The sequence below is a fragment of the Rhamphochromis sp. 'chilingali' genome (assembly GCF_963969265.1).
Source record: "Rhamphochromis sp. 'chilingali' genome assembly, chromosome: 4".
Classification (NCBI taxonomy): Eukaryota; Metazoa; Chordata; class Actinopteri; order Cichliformes; family Cichlidae; genus Rhamphochromis; species Rhamphochromis sp. 'chilingali'.
This window is the reverse complement of record NC_137948.1, coordinates 27,758,771-27,778,722: the sequence shown is the minus strand read 5'-3', so window position 1 is coordinate 27,778,722 and position 19,952 is coordinate 27,758,771. Positions and strand designations below refer to the sequence as shown.

The window sequence follows — 19,952 nt, the reverse complement described above, 5'->3', positions numbered from 1 at the left end:
CACCTCTGGCTAAAGCTTTTAGCTGCCAAATTACAGGTGGTTTGCGTATGCCAGATTTTCCACCCTGCCTCGTAGCCTGTAATCATTGTCTGGATTTCAGTGCTCCACAGAGGGGAAAACAACTATGACTGTGGGGTCCAACATACGGTTAGAGAGCTGCTCAGCAGTAACTGAATGTTCAAGCAGAAGAAATAAGCATGCTGACTACTAATAATGGTCTTGATGGAGTCTAGTTCCTCGTATTCACATTTTCCACTGCTGGAAATATGCAGGTGCCTCGAGCAATCCGGTGCTGCAGTGGAGGGCACGTAGGGAACATTAAGGTGTCAGGCATCCTGCACAAGGAAGGATGCTTCCAAGGCGCTCCAATCCAAGTTCAGACTTGGAAGAAAAACGTACACAAGAACACGTAGGCGTCATTCTGTTCCCACAATGCCCCAATGCTGTTTTCAATTTGTGCTACTTGTGGATGTATACGAAATATGCTGCTGATGGTGTTAAATTAGTCCACTGCCAGGTGGTTTAGAGCAACCAGACAAAGAAAAAGGCACACAATTCAGAGGAACAGACCGAAATAAAAGCAGGGAAGGTACCTGTAATCTTTGTAAAAGTAGCAGGGACAGTTATTGTGGTTGGATAAATAAAAGCAAAGTTCATAAAATCACTTTAAAGTCATATTATTTTAACATAAACCTTCGGTTCCTCTGGGTAATCTCTTAACTTGCCTCATAGCTTTGGCTGCAAAGAAATGTTTTTACAAGTGGGTCACTGTTTTCTTTCCTCATGCACACAATCCTGTATTTAAATTGAAGGAAGAAAAAGCTTTGCATCTGTTTTATGGGAAACCAAATGCATTCAACACATTCATTAGGCTTCAAGGTAAATTACAAGAAAACTCCATAAAGCTCCTCTTTTATGTTGCTGCAAAGTCATCAAATCCTGCTAGAAGCTCTGTAAACCCTAGATTTAAAATTAACTTCTTGTCATACATTTTTTTCCCAAGCATAATACATAATGTAGCGGCGAGGGAGAAAGTTTTGATCTAAAATAACATTACATTTTGCTGTGATGTTCTGTACATGACTGACACCATTGCACCTCTGGTGTTTTCTACTAAATTGGCCTTTTTTTCCCCATTGACCCAGGCTTCGACTTTGAAACAGCCACATTTAATGGTTCCCGTCTTCAAAGTAAAGTCATTTGAATAATTTCAATTTTCTCTCTCTTTGTGTTTGTGTGTGTGTGTGTGTGTCTCTGTCTGTCTTCCAGAGCTGGACTGGCCCAGAGAAGCTGCTGGCGCTGGATGAGTTGATTGACAGCTGTGAGCCCACACAAGTGAAGCATATGATGCAGGTGATCGAGCCGCAGTTTCAGCGAGACTTCATCTCCCTGCTGCCCAAAGAAGTGAGTTCCCCTCAAGCGCCTCGCCCCCTCTGCCTCGGCTTCCTGTGTATTCTGACCTGAACTCCCACAAGAAGCTTTTATATTTGTTCTCGAATGAACACACCTCAAAAAGACACAAGGCAGTCGTCTCAGCCTTGATCGTCCGTCGGTCTTCCCTCGCATCATTTTAGGGCATCCATAGTGGGTGTCTTGCTTTTTGCTCTACATCATAACTGACAAAACAAACAATGTAAAGTGGCACGCTGATAATGTGACATAGGGGATTCTTAACAAATCGGCCTCAATTTGCTGAAGCTTGTGTAGCAGATCAGAGACTTCACACCTTGTCTGGCAGGTGTCAGGATTGAGGGTGGGTGGGGGTAGCGTGGAGAGTGAGGCAATAGGATGCAACATTTCAAGGTGTTGGTGTCACTTGCTCTAAAGCCAAATATACAAACAGCTTTATGTGTGTTTGCACCGGTACATGAGACCTCTCCTTTCATTCTGTTTCTCCTTAAAAGAAAAATGAGCAAAGAAACCAAACAACAACAACAACAAGCGGCTTTGACTTCTTTTGATAATCCCACCTCTCCTCTTAGATCCAGCTCCAGGAAAAATATTAGGTGTGGCTGTCAAGTAATTTTAGCAGGACGGTCCCTGTGGGTTACACTTGAGATACAGTCGAAATTGAAACTATGAACAGATTCTGCAGAAGGCTGAGTGTCAGACTTTAAAAGCAATTTGAGATTGATTTGTAAAACTATTAAAATATCCTCTGGCCTGTAATGATGGCCGGCTTAGATGGGCTTTGGGGTGATTCAGGTATAACGGTGACTTGAAGTAGACCTAACTGTGTAGTGTAACACATTTTAAACCAAGGAGAAGAGATGATTGAACAAATTAAGACTTACTTTTTTGACTGATTAATTTTGTGTGGATGAATCTAGCATATTAATTCACTATAGCTGAATAGAGTATAGACAGATTCTCAGTCACTATTATGGATCCATCATTAATTAAAATGGAGAAGACAACTGATTAATTGGCTGTGATGGAAAAGCAATACGAGCACATCACTTTGAGCTGTCAGAAATTATATATGATGACGACTTTACATTTTTCCCTAAACTTTTCAGATCAATAATAATTGACAGCTGGAGACCATCCTAAGTAATTTGACTCCATGCTGATGTTCGTGGCAACACACCTGAATTTGTTACTCTGTCGTGGGGTCGCTGTCATCTCATATTGTTGTCGGATAATGAAAGAACAATATTTACACAGCAGCTTACGCCTCATACTGTCAAATGAACCCGTAATCCTTTTTTATGCAGATGCACAACAATCTCTTGACCTAACAGGTGATCCAGCTCATTGCTTTTGTGCAAATATATATGTATTTGAATTTGATTGTTAGTGGAACAAGAAAGCAGGTGACTATCTTTCTGGTTTATGCTCATTTGGTTCAATGAGCTGTAGCATTGTACCTGCGCTGAGAAGCTCAATGTAAAAAATTTTACAGACATGTCGACTCATCTCAACGACTGTTGTACAAGCTACACTAATTATCCTGCATTTGTTTTCTTAGATTTTTTTCTCCCCCTTATTCCTTTTTATTCTCCTATATTTGTTCAGCACATCCACACTAGAACACTTTAATTTTATCATGTGTGCTGCGTTTATGCCTAGAACCCACACCATGTCACAACTTTAAACCCTGAAATGGACTTTTGGGGGATAGTTTTAGTTTGAAAAGTCATTAATGTGAGTTTGGATGGACAGAAACGGGACTTCTGGAAACAATCATCCAGGTTTTCATCTCACAAGACTAAAAAAGTAAACCTGTCATCTTCTGCTTTTGGCTAATCCCATTAGCTTCAATCTCACCCTATCCCTAGCATCCTCTTCTCTCACACCACCTCCTGCATGTTCTTCACTACATCCATGAACCTTTTTTGCGATCTTTCTCTTATCTTCCTACCTGGCAGTCTTCCTTTGTCCAGTATGTTCACTATCCCTCCTCTGCACATGTCCAAACCGTCTCAGCTTTGCCTCTCTCTTTGTCTCCAAACAGCTGAACCTGAGCTGTCTCTCTAATGTACTCATTTCTAATCCTGTCTCTCCTGGTCAAGCTGTAAACTCTTAGTCTATTCTTCTTGGTCAATATATGATGTACATTTAATGTACATCATATATTGACCATTAGGTTATTGAAAATATGTTATGTATGTCACCTTAAACTGTTGTTTACATCAACTGTAGAAAGTTATAGCTTCTTTTTCCTCCCCCCATTACTGCTTTACACCTTTCACATTGCTCGTCCTTGTCTTTCAACAGCTGGCTTTATACGTGCTGTCATTCCTGGAACCGAAGGACCTCCTCCAAGCAGCACAGACGTGTCGCTACTGGCGCATCCTTGCAGAAGACAACCTGCTGTGGAGGGAGAAATGCAGGGAAGAGGGTGAGCCCAACTGTTTGCAACAGATGCAGGCAGACAGACACTATGCGGTCGCCCAGCGGGAGCAGTCTGAAGCGACTGCTGTGCTTAGAATTGTGGTTATTCCTGTTTGGAAAAATGCACTTTTATTGAAAAACAAGGACATTTTAGTCCAACTGGCTTCTTTTCTACCTTCTCACAGGTATCGATGAGCCCCTTACCCTGAAGAAGAGAAAAATTGTCAAGCCTGGCTTCACTCACAGCCCCTGGAAGAGTGCCTACATCAGGCAGCACAGAATAGACACTAACTGGAGGAGAGGGGACCTCAAATCACCTAAGGTAGCTTTTCTTTCGAACTTAAATTCCCCACAGGTTAGAGGAGTTTTACAGATCTGATCAAATTGCCTTGAGGCACAGAAAGATGGTTCAATAAGAGTCTGAAGTGTTAAACTGATGGAAAGTTAGTGAACAGTCAGGTTTGTGCTCCCAGGTATTTGTTTGGAATATTAATTGAGCTGGAGCACAGGAAAATCTTATTCTCCTTCACATTAAAGACTCGCCGTCTCTTTTACCTGTTCAGAAGCTTCTCATAGAGCATGACCAGCATGCTGAAGCTCATCCTTAATGGACCTTGTACACTGTAGCTGTTTGTGAAACGGCTGCAGGTCATTTTAGGCCGCGACTGGCATAAATTAGTTCCCCACGCTCGTTATAGTCCTTTGCATATGCAGTGTGCCCTGTCAGTTGCTGAGCTCGCAGTCCTGTGACCCACTAGCTGAGACTGAATGTATGCAGCACTGCTTAAAGCGCTGTGTACACCTGCAGCACTTGATGACATTTTCACTTTGATGCATAAGAAGTGTTACTGTCAGCATCATTATTTGCGTTGTCATTCCACATCAAATCTTCCTCCGTGCCCTTCCCGCTTCATCTCTTTTCATGTGTCCCATTTAAAGGTGCTCAAAGGCCACGATGACCATGTGATCACCTGCCTCCAGTTCTGTGGCAATCGCATCGTCAGCGGCTCTGACGACAACACGCTGAAAGTCTGGTCAGCTATCACAGGAAAGGTAAGAGTTGAATACTGTTACATTTTGGATGTACGCAGAAGAGAAGGGAGGCAGGCACTAATATGAATAATGGGCTGTTTGCTTAATCATACTACTTTTTACACTCATTGATTAGAAGTGAAGGTAACAACTGTGTTGAATTGATTTAAATACTGTATCTTTAGTGCTCCCACTGATATAATTTTGCGTTACACTACCACATAAAAATCTTCCTGGGAAGACTGCTTTCTGTCCCAGTCTCTCCTCTCTTATATTTATCTATTTTGCAGACTTGTAACACAGCCCATGTCCACACGCGGTGTTAGTATTCATAGCTGAAGCTGGTGCAGACACACAGGCGTTGTGCTGCAGCTTTACGCTGTGTATTAAAAAGAAAGGCAGTGGTTGCTCTGTGATATTGGAGAGCGCTTTACAGATCGTGGTAAATCACAACACTTTCATGCCTCAATGCTGGACTCCTTTCTCAAAAGAAGTTTTCACAAAAAGTCCTTCATTATTTCTCTTCCCAGTCTATCCCTTTTGCTTTTTTTACTCAGATAAATGACATAAGGCTGGGCTTGAACTTGGTCTTTAAAAATGAAAACTTTCAAAGAAAAACCTCTCAAAGGGGGAAAAAAAAAGATGTTCTGCATGATCACAGTGGGGCGTTTCGGCCTCACTTTCACATGTAAAAGAGTTGAGTTTGCTTTTCATTGCTGCGGAGATTCGGCTGAACACATAAAGTAAAGTTGGCGCTCTCCCAACTGGTGATTACATGCATATCAGTCACAGTCACATTTGCTGATCTGAACAGATCTCGCCAAGGTCATCCGATAGGCATGGAGCACAGTTTGGCTCTCCTACACCCAAAGACTAATATCTGGATGACAGGTTGCTGAATTATAGCTGCAGTAGCTCCATATTGGTGGTGGAAGCCTGTGATGAGTCACATCACCAGCAGGCTCTAAAGCCCCCCCCCCCCCAAACCCACCCTGCATTCAGAATGACATCACAGACAGAGGTTATTGTATGCGCTTTCTACAATGCTAATCTGCCTCAGGATTGTTTTTTTACATTAGTCATGAAGGCGAGATGAGCCTAAATCCGTGTTTGGTTGCTGTATTCAGAGCACACATTCCCTCTGTGGATTTCATCTCTTTGCCTCCTTAGCTCTCAGCACCACAGAGAGTGAATCCCTCACTGGAGAGGAATGGCCAGTTAAGCCGAATCGACCATTTCGGTGAAGTGGCTGTCGATGCCAGTAAAACTGTAAAGTAAAAATACAATCCGGCCCCTGGATTTGTTTTTTCTCCCTGCTGTCAGAATTCTTTATAGTCTTTGCCAGCTTATTTGAAGACTTGATTGCTACTTTTTCTTAGTCCGTCTCTGAGATGCAGGTCTGTAAAGTGGCTGTCAGTGATCTTGAAGTGTTACACAGCTTACAATGGCTGCTGTAACTACCAGTGTTCATATCAATATCATTTCTCTTGTACTTTTTTTTTTTTTTTTTTTTTTTTTTTTTTTGGTGGGGTGGGGGGGTTGTCATATTGCACGTCTCCCAAGATTGTAGCCATTATCTTTTCTCTGTAATTTTTTTTGTAGTAATTTATTTTAATTTCCTGCACCTTTTTGTAAACAAATCTTTCAACTTCAGCAAAGCACAGTCACCCAGTCTCTACTTCTACAGCCCTGCCACTTAACTCTTACTGAGACCTGGATCAATAAGAGACTGCAGCATGGTGATCAGCTGAGATGAGAAACTGTGATTGTGTTATACTTTTTTTTTTTTATATATATAAATCATGCTCTGAAAGGACGGTATGTTTGATTCGGGGTCAGAAGTAGTCCCTCAAATCAGTAATGACTTTGGTGACTGATTATAGATTACAAAGGTAAATTGGCTCAGAGATCAGTGTGGTTACCTTTTCTCCAGGAGAGTGCAGAGATCCACCTGCAGCAGCATGCTTTGCAGGTGGGTGATTTAAAAAGTCGGGATGGGAAAAGAAATTGGTCACTGCGTAGACAATTTGTGCCAAAGAGAGACCACTATTAACGCTTCCCTCCCGTTTGTGCTCCTCTGCCTCAGAAACATTGCCTCCACTTTAGAGGCATCGGTACAGTTCCCCTGTGATGGGATACTGTGGGGTGACTCAAAGGCTGCTGCATTCAAAATGTTCTCAGTGTTGTCTTTACACCAAATACTGCATCCGATCAGATGTTTCCATCGGCTGTTTAATGAATCTGTTGACAATACCCTCTTCTCTCCCAGATTTGTTTGTGAATTGTGTATTTTTCAAACTCATTAGGTATTTTTTAGCATAGAAAGTGTGCATTAGATTAATAAGCCTCATTTGCATGAGCATGGCCTAAATTTTTAATTGCTCAACAAATATTCATCAGATGCAGTTACTCCAGCAAAAATAGAGCTTTAACAAACACCACAACCAGCATTTGCCTTTTCATCTTTGCAGCTAGTTTTGTCCTGCCCCTCGATTCATCTTGTTATGTAAAACACGGCGACTTGAACCCGTTCTGTGAGGTAATCAGGGAATTATTATATGAGAATATTTTATATAAAGACTTCCACACCTGGAACAAAACTGGGTTGCTAGCTAGTAATCAGGTTAGACAGTGGGTTTTATTTATGGTGGAAGTACTGCAAGAAGCAAGCAGTGCTTAAATTTTAAACAATATAACATTATCTGCTGGATCTTGGAGACGTGTGGTCTGGCAGATCTTCAAAGCTTCTTTTTCCTGCTGAAGAAACTGTTGCGTAGACGGTTCTTGAAGGCTTCGTCTTTGGCTGGATGGACCTTTGTCTTTGCTTGTCTCCAGCTTCAGCCGGGGACGTCAATCTTCCATCCAAGCACACAAACAAACACATCTTGCTGCTTCAAAGGTGGCTACCTTGTGCTTAACAGAGCAGAGTGTGTCCTTGGTGGTGCCTGTCAGAGGCAGCCTCAGCTGTCAGGCAGATTTAAGATGGCAGAGCTGCGGACTACCGTCGTATTCAGGGAGAGGTGTCCTCTGCGAGACGCTTTAGCCGCATTGACACGCGTCCCCTGTTTTTAACTGAAAACAAGGGGAGATCCACAGATTAGAGGTGGCTTTGGGAACTGTTAACAGACTGATTAGCGAGCATCTGAAATCATTCAGCACCGTGTGATTACCCATACTTATGTGACACGTCTGTATTATCCACTTAGTACTTGGAGACAAACAGTAGATCAAAACCATGTCATCAAATCATCAACACAAGGAAAAGGCAAGTAAGAGAGGGGAAGAACACATTAGTAAGACTCTGTTCGCCTGCCGCTTTGGTTATGCGTTTCATAGTCTATCTTGAGACATTTGTAACCTCTCGTTCCTCTACTGTCAAACAGTCAAGTATGGAAATGAAACTATAGCCGCAGTAATCTCTTAATCATCTGGTATCAGGCTATAATTATCTGATGGCTTCACCTGAGCCAGTTTATTTTAACCTTTGCTAAGCATTAGTTGAACCCACATTGAGCCCTACATGTGGCCCACATTTTCTCATATTTGAGGTCTTGAAAGGTGGGCTGTACAATACAAAGGGAAATCTCCTGCATTTGTCTTTCAATGAGGCCAGCTCTCAGGTTGCTAAAGCGGATACTCCCCCGCCACAGTTTTTAAACCAAGACGAGATCTGAAGCAAATGTAAAGCATTGTATGAAAACCCTCATGTGTTTAAAACGGGGGGAAAAAGGCAGGCCTTCACACATTCATTAAACGAGCGCTAATCTTCTTTCATTCTTTGGAACCGGCTTATTTTATGTTTGTTTCACAGACAGATAAAGATGCCTAAGCCCTTCATTTCAGATATTCTCTCTTCCCACGTAGTGTTTGAGTAGGCTTTAATCACACTCTCGTTCTTGGAGGCTTTGATTTATGGGAAAAATCCTGCATTATTGTATCCCCAGCGTGATGCAATAAACTGCAGGCCTGTAGTTGAGTGTTACGCAGCAGTATCGCTCATTCATCACTAATGGAAATTAAAATGTGTGCACAAACACTGAAAGTAATCCTCAGGATACAACGCAGTTTTCTGGGGGGTTACATTTCAGTGGCAGACTCCACTCTAAACCTGACATGAGCACAGCAACTGCAACTTCTACAGTTTTTTCCTCCCTAAAAGAATTTAAATTGAATGAGTTTGGGAGGCTCGAATGGGACAAACTGCTTGGACACAGATTGAGTTGATAAAAAAGATTTCCATAAGTGCTGTAATCAATAACTAATCTCCTGTCCCTAATGAGGATGAATGGAGACATTTTAGTGAAGACTGTCATCAACCCTTCCTGCAAATGATTTGGCCACTTTCTGAAACTTACGTTAAATCTTGTGCAGAGCTCTGGGAGGTTTTGTCCCAGCACGACAGCAGCAAGTGTGGACTCAGTTTTTCCTTACTGTAAAATGTCAAATTTAATTTTTTCCCCCCTGAAGGCAGCGAGAGGGCATGCAGGAAGAGAAAATCCCAAATGAGATTTTATGAATTCTTAAGCTGAGCTTTGATATGTATGAATGCCATCACCCCAAATGCCTTTCAAATGAACTTTTCTAACATCAGAAGTCTGTACTGTCCATCAGGAATCCTGATCAAGACTCTCCTCCTTCTCCTCTTTAGTGTCTGCGGACATTGGTGGGCCACACAGGGGGCGTGTGGTCATCCCAGATGCGAGACAACATTATCATCAGCGGCTCGACTGATCGCACACTCAAGGTCTGGAACGCAGAGACGGGAGAATGTATCCACACCCTCTATGGGCATACCTCAACAGTGCGCTGCATGCACCTACATGAGAAAAGGTACGGAGCAGCTCACTGCTGTGCTTTAAGCCCAAGCTTGAAGGCTCTATGATGCTTTCGATGAGATGAAGATTTGCCCGATCAGTCTTGAGCTGAAATGAGTAGAAAATGTTTAGCCTTTTTTTCAGGCTAAACTTATCAAATACTACCAGGTTCCACTAATTGTTGCTTTCATCGCTCGTGTGTGATATTAAACTGATTTTCTTTGCGTTTTAGATAAACAGAAAAGCGTTTTGTGCTATTGATATAGCAATCTCTGAAAATAATAGTTTTGTTAGTGTCATCCTTAAATGGGTCAATTTTAGTATTGTAGTGAGCTTTGCCAATTGTGTACTGCTGTGTGAAACTGTGCGCCTTCCTGTTTAAGAAATTGTCATGTTTTATTTAACCCTTAGATGTTGTTTTTCTTCAAAATCTTTAAAAGTTGTAATATATTCATATTCCAGGTATTCCTCATAAAATGTTTGTAACATGAGGCCATTTCTATTTTTATTTATTTTTTCATTAATTAAAAAAAAATGCAGTTTTTGTATCACTACCCCGCTCTTCCATAAGTGGGGTCAAAAATGACCCCAAGCAGTTCCTCTGGAATCTTCTATGAAACTTTAATTCTTAGCAACTCTGACTGTCCCACTTACACTTCTGATGGATCAAGAATTCATTTTTACACAGTAACAGACATGATTTATAGTCAGGGCTGCACATAAGTGGTCCGCAGGTGTGCATTCGGTGTCAAAATAAAAGTATTCCAAGAAATTCCGAGAATATGCGCTTCTTTTGCGGTGGAGGAACACCAAAGTAATTGCTTACGGAGCTTGCTTCTTCGACATCTTTAAGAGTTCTGAACAAATGTCTGTCCTCCTCCAGATTATCTTATGTACGCAAACGCGCGTTGCAACTTGTTATCTGGTGCGTGTCTTTTATTTTGACAGCGAATGCGCACCTGCGGACCATTTATGATGTATTTTTTTTGTTTGTTAAATATCTAAAGTAACATGGCTGCCATGAGGCCAGCTAGAATCCCTGTGGCCCTACAAATGATCCAGGCCCATTGGAGGAAATGGATATTGAGTCTAACAGGATGAATTAGACGGCCAGGGCTTGCACCTGGGTTTAGTACTGTCTCCCCAATAGATGCATGGAAGATGCTCATGTCTGATAATATAATAGAAGAGGTGCTGACATGCACAAACATGGAGCCGTGAAGAGTAGCCACAGACAGGGGAAAGGTTTGAAAAAATGTAATCAAACTTAAGCTCCTAGCCTTCATTTGATTGACCATTCTTGCAGGAAGTGAGAAGAACTGGGATGTACCAGGTGGTGTGCTTTTTGGGAGTCCTCTGCATAACCCATTGTACAAGGCCACTATGTCAATTCAAAGATTTAAAGATATTCGCCGTTTCTTGCACTTTGATGCCAAGAGGACCAGAGCCTACCGACTGAAAACAAACCACATGGTAGCTTTCCGCTACATATGGGGCCTGTTCCTGGTCAACTGCAGGCAGAAATTCATCCTCAGTGATTGAGTTACAGTGGATGAACAACTTGTGCCTTTCAGAGGGAAGGCCCAGCTTCTGCAGTATATGCCGAGCAAGCATACAAGAGTGATACAAAAACTCCAATATCTTAAAATTAATGAAAAAATAAATAAAAATGCAAAGGGCCTCATGTCACAAACATGTTTTATGAGGAATACCTCAAATATGAAAATATAACTCTTCGTTTTAAAGATTTTGAAGAATAACAACAGAGTTTATAGCAAAAGGCATTGATTTTATTTGGGGTCATTTTTGAAAGAGAGCATGTGGTTTCATAGTGATTAAATGGACCCTGTGAGGCGACTTAAGTGAACTGCTGCTCACTTATTCACTCAGTATCACACTCTGGAGACTCGAAGTGCTCTTTTCGCCTTAGGGCCCACCAAGGTTTTTGTGTAGCATTTGATTACTCACTCAGTGGAAATGCTGTGAGCTGCTGGTAGATGGTGAATAACATGTTGGTGATTTCTATCTGTGTAGCACCGTGAGGCATTTAATAAATAGAGTATGGGCTGTGTGTATCTACAGCATGTTTTGTTTTGTTTTATTTTTTTTTTATGTATTTATTTATTTTTGACTAAATTGAAATAGCCCGTAGAAAATTTAAGGTCAAATGCGGAGAGATGCCCGTCTTAGTCCTTACTGAAGTGTCTTGAAGCTGATGGAAGTTGATGAAAGTATTGACCTTAAGTGTGATAATCTGAAAAATGTTCAACTTGAGTAACTGTCACTCTAAAAGGAGTTTCTCTTCCTGTAACCGGTAATATATATTTCCATTCAGGGTGAATTCACAGATCAGGGCGGCTGTTAAAGACAGGTGTGGGGGTTTATTTCTACATTCATGTATGAACATGAATGTGATGCTGTGGGTTACTCATTGTCAGAGTAGTGAGGATCCGTGCATATGTGCCTCATTATTCTGTCAGTGCATTTACCATATTATGAATGAGCAGTTGTGTGGAGTATTGAATTTAATCTTGGAGAATGGATGACTTTAAATGCACGTTACATCTGTGGGAAAGCAGCTCAGCATAAAGGCAGCTATTGAATTCACGGTGGTTTGAACTGATTACTGCACCCGTACTCATCATCTCTCTCATTCATTCCTGAATCTCTCCTGAATATCTGTGTTGTGCTACGGTTACCTTTGTCACTGTCTGCGTTTGTGTCATGCAGGGTGGTCAGTGGATCTCGTGATGCCACGCTGCGCGTCTGGGACATTGATTCAGGTCAGTGTTTACACGTCCTCATGGGCCACGTGGCGGCAGTGCGCTGCGTCCAGTATGACGGGCGACGGGTGGTCAGCGGTGCCTACGACTTCATGGTGAAAGTTTGGGACCCCGAGATGGAGACCTGCCTCCACACGCTGCAAGGCCACACAAACAGAGTGTACTCATTACAGGTGAGGCCTCCCACAGCATTAAAGAAAAGACTGGTGTATACCAATCAACCTTGGAGCCAAATAAAATGTACGAGTTACTTTGTTTTAGAGTCTTTGAGAACTCTTATAAAAACATTCTCGTTTATGAATCAGATGCAGTTGGTAGTTTTTAGGTCCATATATGTAAGAACTCGTCTAACTACATTATTGTAAGGGCTGTCTGTAAGACTGATGTGAGCATAAAAGAGGCTTTAACCATGTTTGACTATTGTCAAAGGGCCGGATTTGCTAATCTAAAAGAAATAGCACAAGGCTTCAATAAGCATAAAGCAAGCCGGTTGTGTGCGTGACTTTCTACCAGAATTTATGAGCAACCAGTTCATCTCAGCCTTAACGAGAGTAGGACAGATTAAGGTGGCAAGCAAACACATGTGGGTTTGAGTGATCTACTAAAAACACAGCTTGTTGCTTACAATTTGTCAAACATAATACAGTCGTTAGTTTTATGCATGCATTTCTCTCTCAGCACGGCAGCATAGGCCAGAGACGGTGGAAGTTTTCTGTGGTAGAAACAATGATGTACTGGAGGAATGGGAGAAAATTTAAATAAACATTTCAAAATTACAATATCCAATCTTTTCTGCAAATGTGACACCTCTCCTACACTATTGGTGGAAGTTCTGTGGGTGGCTCAGGTGTGAAATGTATAGTTTTCAGGGGTTTATCAGTTTTCAGCGTTATTTTGTTATCGTTTTTATCGTTTACTCGTCTTTCCTGGGTCTTTTCACGTGTGTTATGAATAAATTTTCTTTTTTTCGGTACCGGTACTAGTTTTATTTTATTGTATTTATCCGCGACACCTTAAAGGCCGGTCCGTGAAAATATTGTCGGGCATAAACTGGTCCGTGGCGCAAAAAAGGTTGGAGACCGCTGTTTTAAAGGAAAAGTTTATCAAAGCTCTGCTTAACTTCTTGAAAAGAACTACAAGCCAAAAGACTGAAGGGCTGAAAGACATTTTGGCACAGTGGGCATGCATAATTTCCTTAAGTTGATAGTTGCAGGCTGTCTTTGATTTACACCAGCAAATTAAGAACCGTGTGCCTTGACAGTGGATGTTTTAACACCTTTTTGTGTTAAAAACAAGTGGAGAAAATCCTGAAACTAGTTATGTCAAATGCAAATCTAGGTTTGACCTTCTGTTCTTTAAATGTTGAAATAACAGTGCAATTAGCAGCAAACTGATTACCTCGAACTTTTCCTTTTTTGATCCCCAAACTTTGGTGACGCAACAACAGGTGACTCAAGTAACACTTAAGGGAAAACAGTCATAAAGATGCTTTCACGCTCATGGCAGTTGTCATATGTTTGTGTCACCAGAGTGGTTTGTGCTATTAAGAGTACACAGGTTAATTTTAAATGAAGAGCTTCTAAACGGGCCTTTTTACTGTACACTTTTCCTCTTAACTGTCCTAAACTGTAGGAAGTTCACTGCCGCGTGTCCTCCAAGGACTTCTGTGGAGTGAAATATTGCTTGTTAGGCTCAGGCAATTGCTTTAAACCTGTGGTGCACAAAAACAACAGATCTCTCTTTTTGCATGAATTTTTTAGTCCTTTATCTTATATTCATGTGCAATTCTATATTCTTAATTTATTATGTCCCAGCATATATGTGTGCTGTTTGTTCGTTTGGAGGAAGGGGGGAAAAAGTTTATACCCGTTTGTCCTCTAATATGTCCTCTCTTCTCATCCACTCTGTGTGATGACAGAGCACTTTAGCTGGTGCCATAACCCTCACAGAGGAGGCTGATTACTGCACTGATAGATTGGTTTTTGTGCCATGCTGCTTTGATAGACTTTTAAAGTGTTGGTTCTCTCCAACTAGATTTGGGAAGCAGCAGAAAAGCTTTAACAGATCAATACTGTGCATCCATTTTAAATGGGTTTAGTCTAAGGTTAATAGAAACAAAGTACGCAGTGTTGAAATGTGAGGTGCTTTTGCCGTCAACTCCAACTTCAAGTGACAGTTTTGGTTATCTAGAGGCGGCGATTTTCAGACAATTTAAACGTATTCATTGTTTCTGTAGTTCGATGGGATCCACGTCGTGAGCGGCTCATTGGATACGTCTATAAGGGTCTGGGACGTGGAGACGGGCAACTGCATCCACACGCTAACGGGCCACCAGTCCCTCACCAGTGGCATGGAGCTCAAAGACAACATCCTGGTCTCAGGCAATGCAGACTCCACCGTCAAGATCTGGGATATCAAGACTGGCCAGTGCCTCCAAACACTGCAAGGTGAGGAAAGTGAAGTATGAACAGTGTGAGAGTTACTGTAAAACTTCTGGAAAACCAGAGGCTGTCTCAGCTGTTATTGAAATCTAATTACATTTTAATGACAGGTTTAACTTTTCATGACTACATCTCACACTTTTCTGAGTCCATCATGTTGGCAAAGCTGCGGGTAGTTGTTGCTGCAATGGAAGTCTCCAGGACCACACACGGGCAAAACACGTTGTAGGATACATACGAAACTGCTGCACATTTACTGCTGTTTGGATAAACCCTAAAAGAATAAAAGTGTTCTTTGTACTGCATTCAGCTGAGTACTCACACAGCAGCTGGTGCATTGTCTCCCACTCAGAAGAGCTTGACCTTAGTGGCTCCAACGTTTTTGGGTGTTGTTGGAGGATGTTTGCTTATCACTTCCAAATTTCTGTGTTTATTTGCTGGGAGTCATGAGATCAGACTCTTAGCTGTTTTATTCTGATAAAATAATTTCAGATGTGGTCTTATGCGCAGACCTTACAGTAAAAAATCAGTACAAAGGTCTCATGTGACAGGACAGCCAGGCTACATCAGAGATTTTGGGGATGTAACTCTTATATTTTCTTTCTCTCTTAACTTTCTGTCCTGTCTTGATGTGCTACTGTTTTCATACCAATAGACTTGGTTATGTTGTACTCAAAGCAGCTACACCTAAGGTGGCTGCAAAACAACTTGACTGAAATGTAGACTTATAGATCCATGAATAAATGACTTAAAGTGTAGAAAAGTGGCAATGCTAGCCTTGGAGGATAACAACAACAAAAAACACGTTAGATGGGACTCTGTTTGATACTGACAGTCCAATTAAAAATCCATCTAAATTACCTGTTTGTGTGTGTAAGTGGAGCAGAACTGAGCCAACACCTTGCAAGCCTGCTGGTCCTGATTACGGTCTCATTTCCTTTGTGTCTGAATAGTTCTAACTCCATTAGCAGCACTGGTGCCTCACAGGATGTTGGAAATCCTTTGGCTGAATAGCAGTGGCAACCAGCAGTGCCCCACTCCTAACCGCCCTCATTAGCAAACTCCAAACCCGCATGCGGGTGCTGCGTCCACAGCGCACACAGCAGCCCAACAAAGGATGGTCGTATAAGAGCCTTAAGAGAGCAGGAGGGACGGCGTGCAGGGAGGGAGACTGTGGGTCTGTCTGGTGAAGAGAGGTGACTACAGTAAAAGACTGAGGGCCCGGGAACTTTGTAGGTCATATAATTAGGTCAGCAGACAATTTCTGCCATTCATTAGTGTGTTTTGATAAGACAATAGGCCAACAACAAGGCTGTCACTGTCAGCTCCAGAGCGCATAGGTAATCACGGAGCAGAGTGCTTTGTTGTGGTAATGGGAAGAGCAGAGGGAGGAGAGAGACAAGCTGGGGGTTGGTGCAGAGCAGTATTGTGTAGCCGGGTAAATAACTCAGCCTTTGAACTCATCAGAGACGGAAACAGAAAAGATGTGAACGCTTGTTCAGAGATTTCAGCAGGTTTCGTCGGTGAAAGGTTGTGTATCCTGAAACAAGTTAAATGCATCTGAGCTCACAATTCAGTCAAAATCAGTTCATTTGCCTGCACTCGACTCTGCACTCGTTTTTGTTTTCGCTTTAATTGATTTAATTAAGGTATGATTTTCAAGCCTGAAGGAGTCACGCATACAGTCACAAATAAACTCACTTCAGCCACTACACGCTTTAACCGGTATGTACTGGCACCAAACAGACCAGACAAAGGTGTAGCTGAAGCTGCTTAGCGTCTGTGACAGACAGGAATGAGCCCTGGCAGCTCGTCCTAAAGCCTGCCAGCTGTACGAAGATCTCATTGTCACAGCACCGTCAGGAGTAGGAGCTCTTCTTTCACCTCACAGGCTGACAGAGATCTTGCTTTCAGATCTTTCCCTGTATCTGGGTTCTTCATTATTTTTAAATTCACCCATTCTTTATGTGCCAGTAGACTAGCACGTTTGACCAACATTTTCCACGAGCTTTGGTAGAAAGGGATTCCCCTATGTTACAGGTTTTAGGACCTGACTGATCCACACACATTTACTGGAAACTTTAACCTGAATGTAAATGTTTTAAGCCATGAAAAAAAAGACTTTTCTTTACCTCGTCCCACTAAATATAAGTATCTTTGTGTCTTCAGGTCCTCACAAGCACCAGAGCGCCGTGACGTGCCTCCAGTTCAACAAGAACTTTGTCATCACCAGCTCGGACGATGGCACGGTCAAACTGTGGGACCTGAAGACCGGTGAGTTCATCCGTAACCTGGTGACTCTGGAAAGTGGCGGAAGCGGCGGTGTGGTGTGGCGCATCCGGGCCTCCAACACCAAGCTGGTGTGCGCGGTTGGTAGCCGCAACGGCACAGAGGAGACCAAGCTGCTGGTCCTGGACTTTGACGTAGATATGAAGTGAGAGGGAGCACGGTGGGGAAGGTCGAAGAGAGCGAACCGCACAGGAAGGAGTAGAGAGGGAATGGGAGACCTGGAAACTGGAGAGCCAACATCCAAATGCTAGAACCACAACCACCAACAGTGGGCTGTCCTGTCCTCTACCATCATCTTCCCACGTCCCCCCCCCTGCCCTTTTGGGCAAATGTTACTGACAAAGAGACACACCCTCACCTGTTCAGCCCCTGCTTTTGAGCCCCTTCCACCAGCACAAGGTGGAGCCTAAAGGGGGATCGGGTTGGAAACGAGGCGAGGAGGGCGGAGCACGACTGGTCTGTCCCTTGATTGGCTGTGAGAAAGAAGAGGAAGAGGGGAAAAAAAGAGGAACGGCCGAAAATGACTGAACTCTTTTGAAGTGACTCTCAATCCTTTCAGTTTGGGGGCAGCTTCACTCAGAGACTTAGTTTCGCTCAAGCCTGACAGATTTTGACATGTACAGAGATATATTATTTTTTAAAAGCCCCTCCCACCCTCTGTAACCCCCTCCCATCAGTGTGCGCCCCCCCCCCCCAAAAAAAAAAAAAAAAAAAAAAAAGACAAACACACACATACACTCAAAAGGCTGACCGGAAAGTGGGAAACGTTGACCGTAGGTTAAGGCTGAGAAAGGTGGATTTTCCACACCTAAAGAGCTGCTCGGTGTAGCCTGTTCAGGCTAGTTTCTCGTCACTCCATTTCTGTTCCTGTTTGTTTCTCCCCTTCTGTAGTCTGATTTCTTTAAAATACCGCACACAAACACAACTGTGAATTTCAACACCTCTTTGGTTTATCATATGAAAGGTTTTGTTTTTTCCGCCTTTTCTCACTGTTGCCAACAGCAACAAATCCCAGTATTAGAAACCTGCCCTGTTTAGGTTTGCCATCTTTGTCACAAGGGTTTATTTTGTTTTGATTTGTTTTCTTCCTTTCTTCCTGGTTCTTCCTTTCTGTTTTCTACATACCTGGGTTCGGAGCGCCGTCTCCACATGAACATCAATGCTGTCCAGATTTTTCCAGAGTCTAGCTGGGGTGGTTTCCTCAATGCCAGTGCTGTGACGAGAAGAAGAAAAGGTCCTTTGCTCTAGGCGCTGTGGATTAATGCCTCCCTGAACCCCACTCGTCCCCCTCCCTTCCCCTCTACCGTTTTCCCCCCCAGTGGCCAAACTGTATTTATGCTGCTAGATGAATGGGGAAAAAGAAAGAGAGAGATGGAACTTTTACTTGCTGTGACGTTTTAGTCCCAGGCAAAATTCCAAATTGAACTCTATGTTTGGACTTACAGAAACAAAATATGAGAAAAAAAGGTAACATCCAGCTTTTTATTTTCTGTTTTGTTTTTGCCACTGAAACTTGAGCCAAACGTGCCTCTACGAGGCCGAGAGGAGGGAGCTTGTCCGACAGATACCGGCGGGGAGCGCCCGCAGAGAGGAAACAAGGGGATGTACACTGTTGGCGTGCGTGCGTGCGTGTGCATGAGTGCGTGTGTTTAGCGTGTTAATGGGCAACTTGTAAACACATTCCTTGGGACAAAGCTCTTTCGGCCTGTTCTTTGGGGAAATGTACAAATGCTGTTCAGACTGGCAAAGACAAAAAAAGCGAAAATATAAAAAAAAAAAAAAAAATCCTAGCAGATGTATCGATTTTTAACAGGTGAATGAAAGAACTGTCCATATCCGTGCGTGTGATTGTTGTTCCGTTCAAAGATGTCTGAAGCAACAGAGGAGACCATCACAAGCATCAACTGACAGGCGGAGCTGCCGGGAGTCTTAGTGTTACATGTGTCACAGTCGAAATCACCCAGACGGCCTCGCGGGTCATCATGGGGGGAGAAATTTTAACAAAACAAAAAAATCCCACAAAGGCAACAAAACATGAACAGAAACATTGTAGCCAAACAAAAACCGTCCCAATCTCCAAGAGTCACAACTCAAGCTGAACTGTGAAAGTGGTATAACACTGTATATTAAAAAAAAAAAGAAAACAATCTTGCTCTATCTCCTCTTGTTGTTTTCTCCCTCTGATTTTAATTTATGATCTGGTTTGAGAAATCAGATTTGTTGCAGGTGTTTTCATTTCTTTTTTTCTTTGTTTTTTTCCAGTTCATGTAAACTGCCTGGCAAAAAAGAAAACGGACAGAAAAAACCTTAAAGGGATTGTGTATTTGTTTGATTCACTTAGAATTTTATTTTCTTATAACTTAAGTGCAATAAAATGTGGGTTTTTCTTTTTTCATTTCAAGCTGACAGTTGTCTGTTTTTGTTACCTGTATGAAGGCATCTTATGTGTTCAATAAAGCAAATTATTTGGTAATTACATCCACAAGGGAATAATTTTAAACATTAATCACAGCGCAGTCTTAGTCTTCTAGTTTTGTCGACGGTGTGATCAGAGCACCTTCACAAAAACAGATATCTGACTTCAGTTTAGTCTCCCCTTCAAGATGGGCTTCTTATGTCGCTCTGCACCATTTCCAGCACTCCTGCTACTTCCTGTGTACTCCCTGGAAGTCCCATTCTGACCACTTAAAATGCGCACGCTTTCATGTGACGTCCTGCGCAGTTTTCAAACAATAACTTTTCAATTTGTCCCATTT

General features: G+C 42.4%; 1 protein-coding gene across 7 annotated transcripts in view; it reads left to right on the top strand.

Moving 5' to 3' along the window:
• Positions 1-19,669, top strand: part of fbxw7 (F-box and WD repeat domain containing 7) — a 134,888-nt gene extending 115,219 nt beyond the window's left edge. For all 7 annotated transcript variants that reach the window (XM_080880642.1, XM_080880641.1, XM_080880639.1 and 4 more), the window contains 8 exons: positions 1,270-1,404; positions 3,721-3,844; positions 4,023-4,159; positions 4,777-4,890; positions 9,518-9,699; positions 12,414-12,639; positions 14,703-14,913; positions 17,077-19,669. In XM_080880642.1, coding sequence (XP_080736768.1) covers positions 1,270-1,404; positions 3,721-3,844; positions 4,023-4,159; positions 4,777-4,890; positions 9,518-9,699; positions 12,414-12,639; positions 14,703-14,913; positions 17,077-17,345 — 1,398 coding nt within the window. In that variant the 3' untranslated portion in view covers positions 17,346-19,669. The remainder of the gene's footprint in view (positions 1-1,269; positions 1,405-3,720; positions 3,845-4,022; positions 4,160-4,776; positions 4,891-9,517; positions 9,700-12,413; positions 12,640-14,702; positions 14,914-17,076) is intronic.
• The last annotated feature ends 283 nt before the right edge of the window (positions 19,670-19,952 follow it).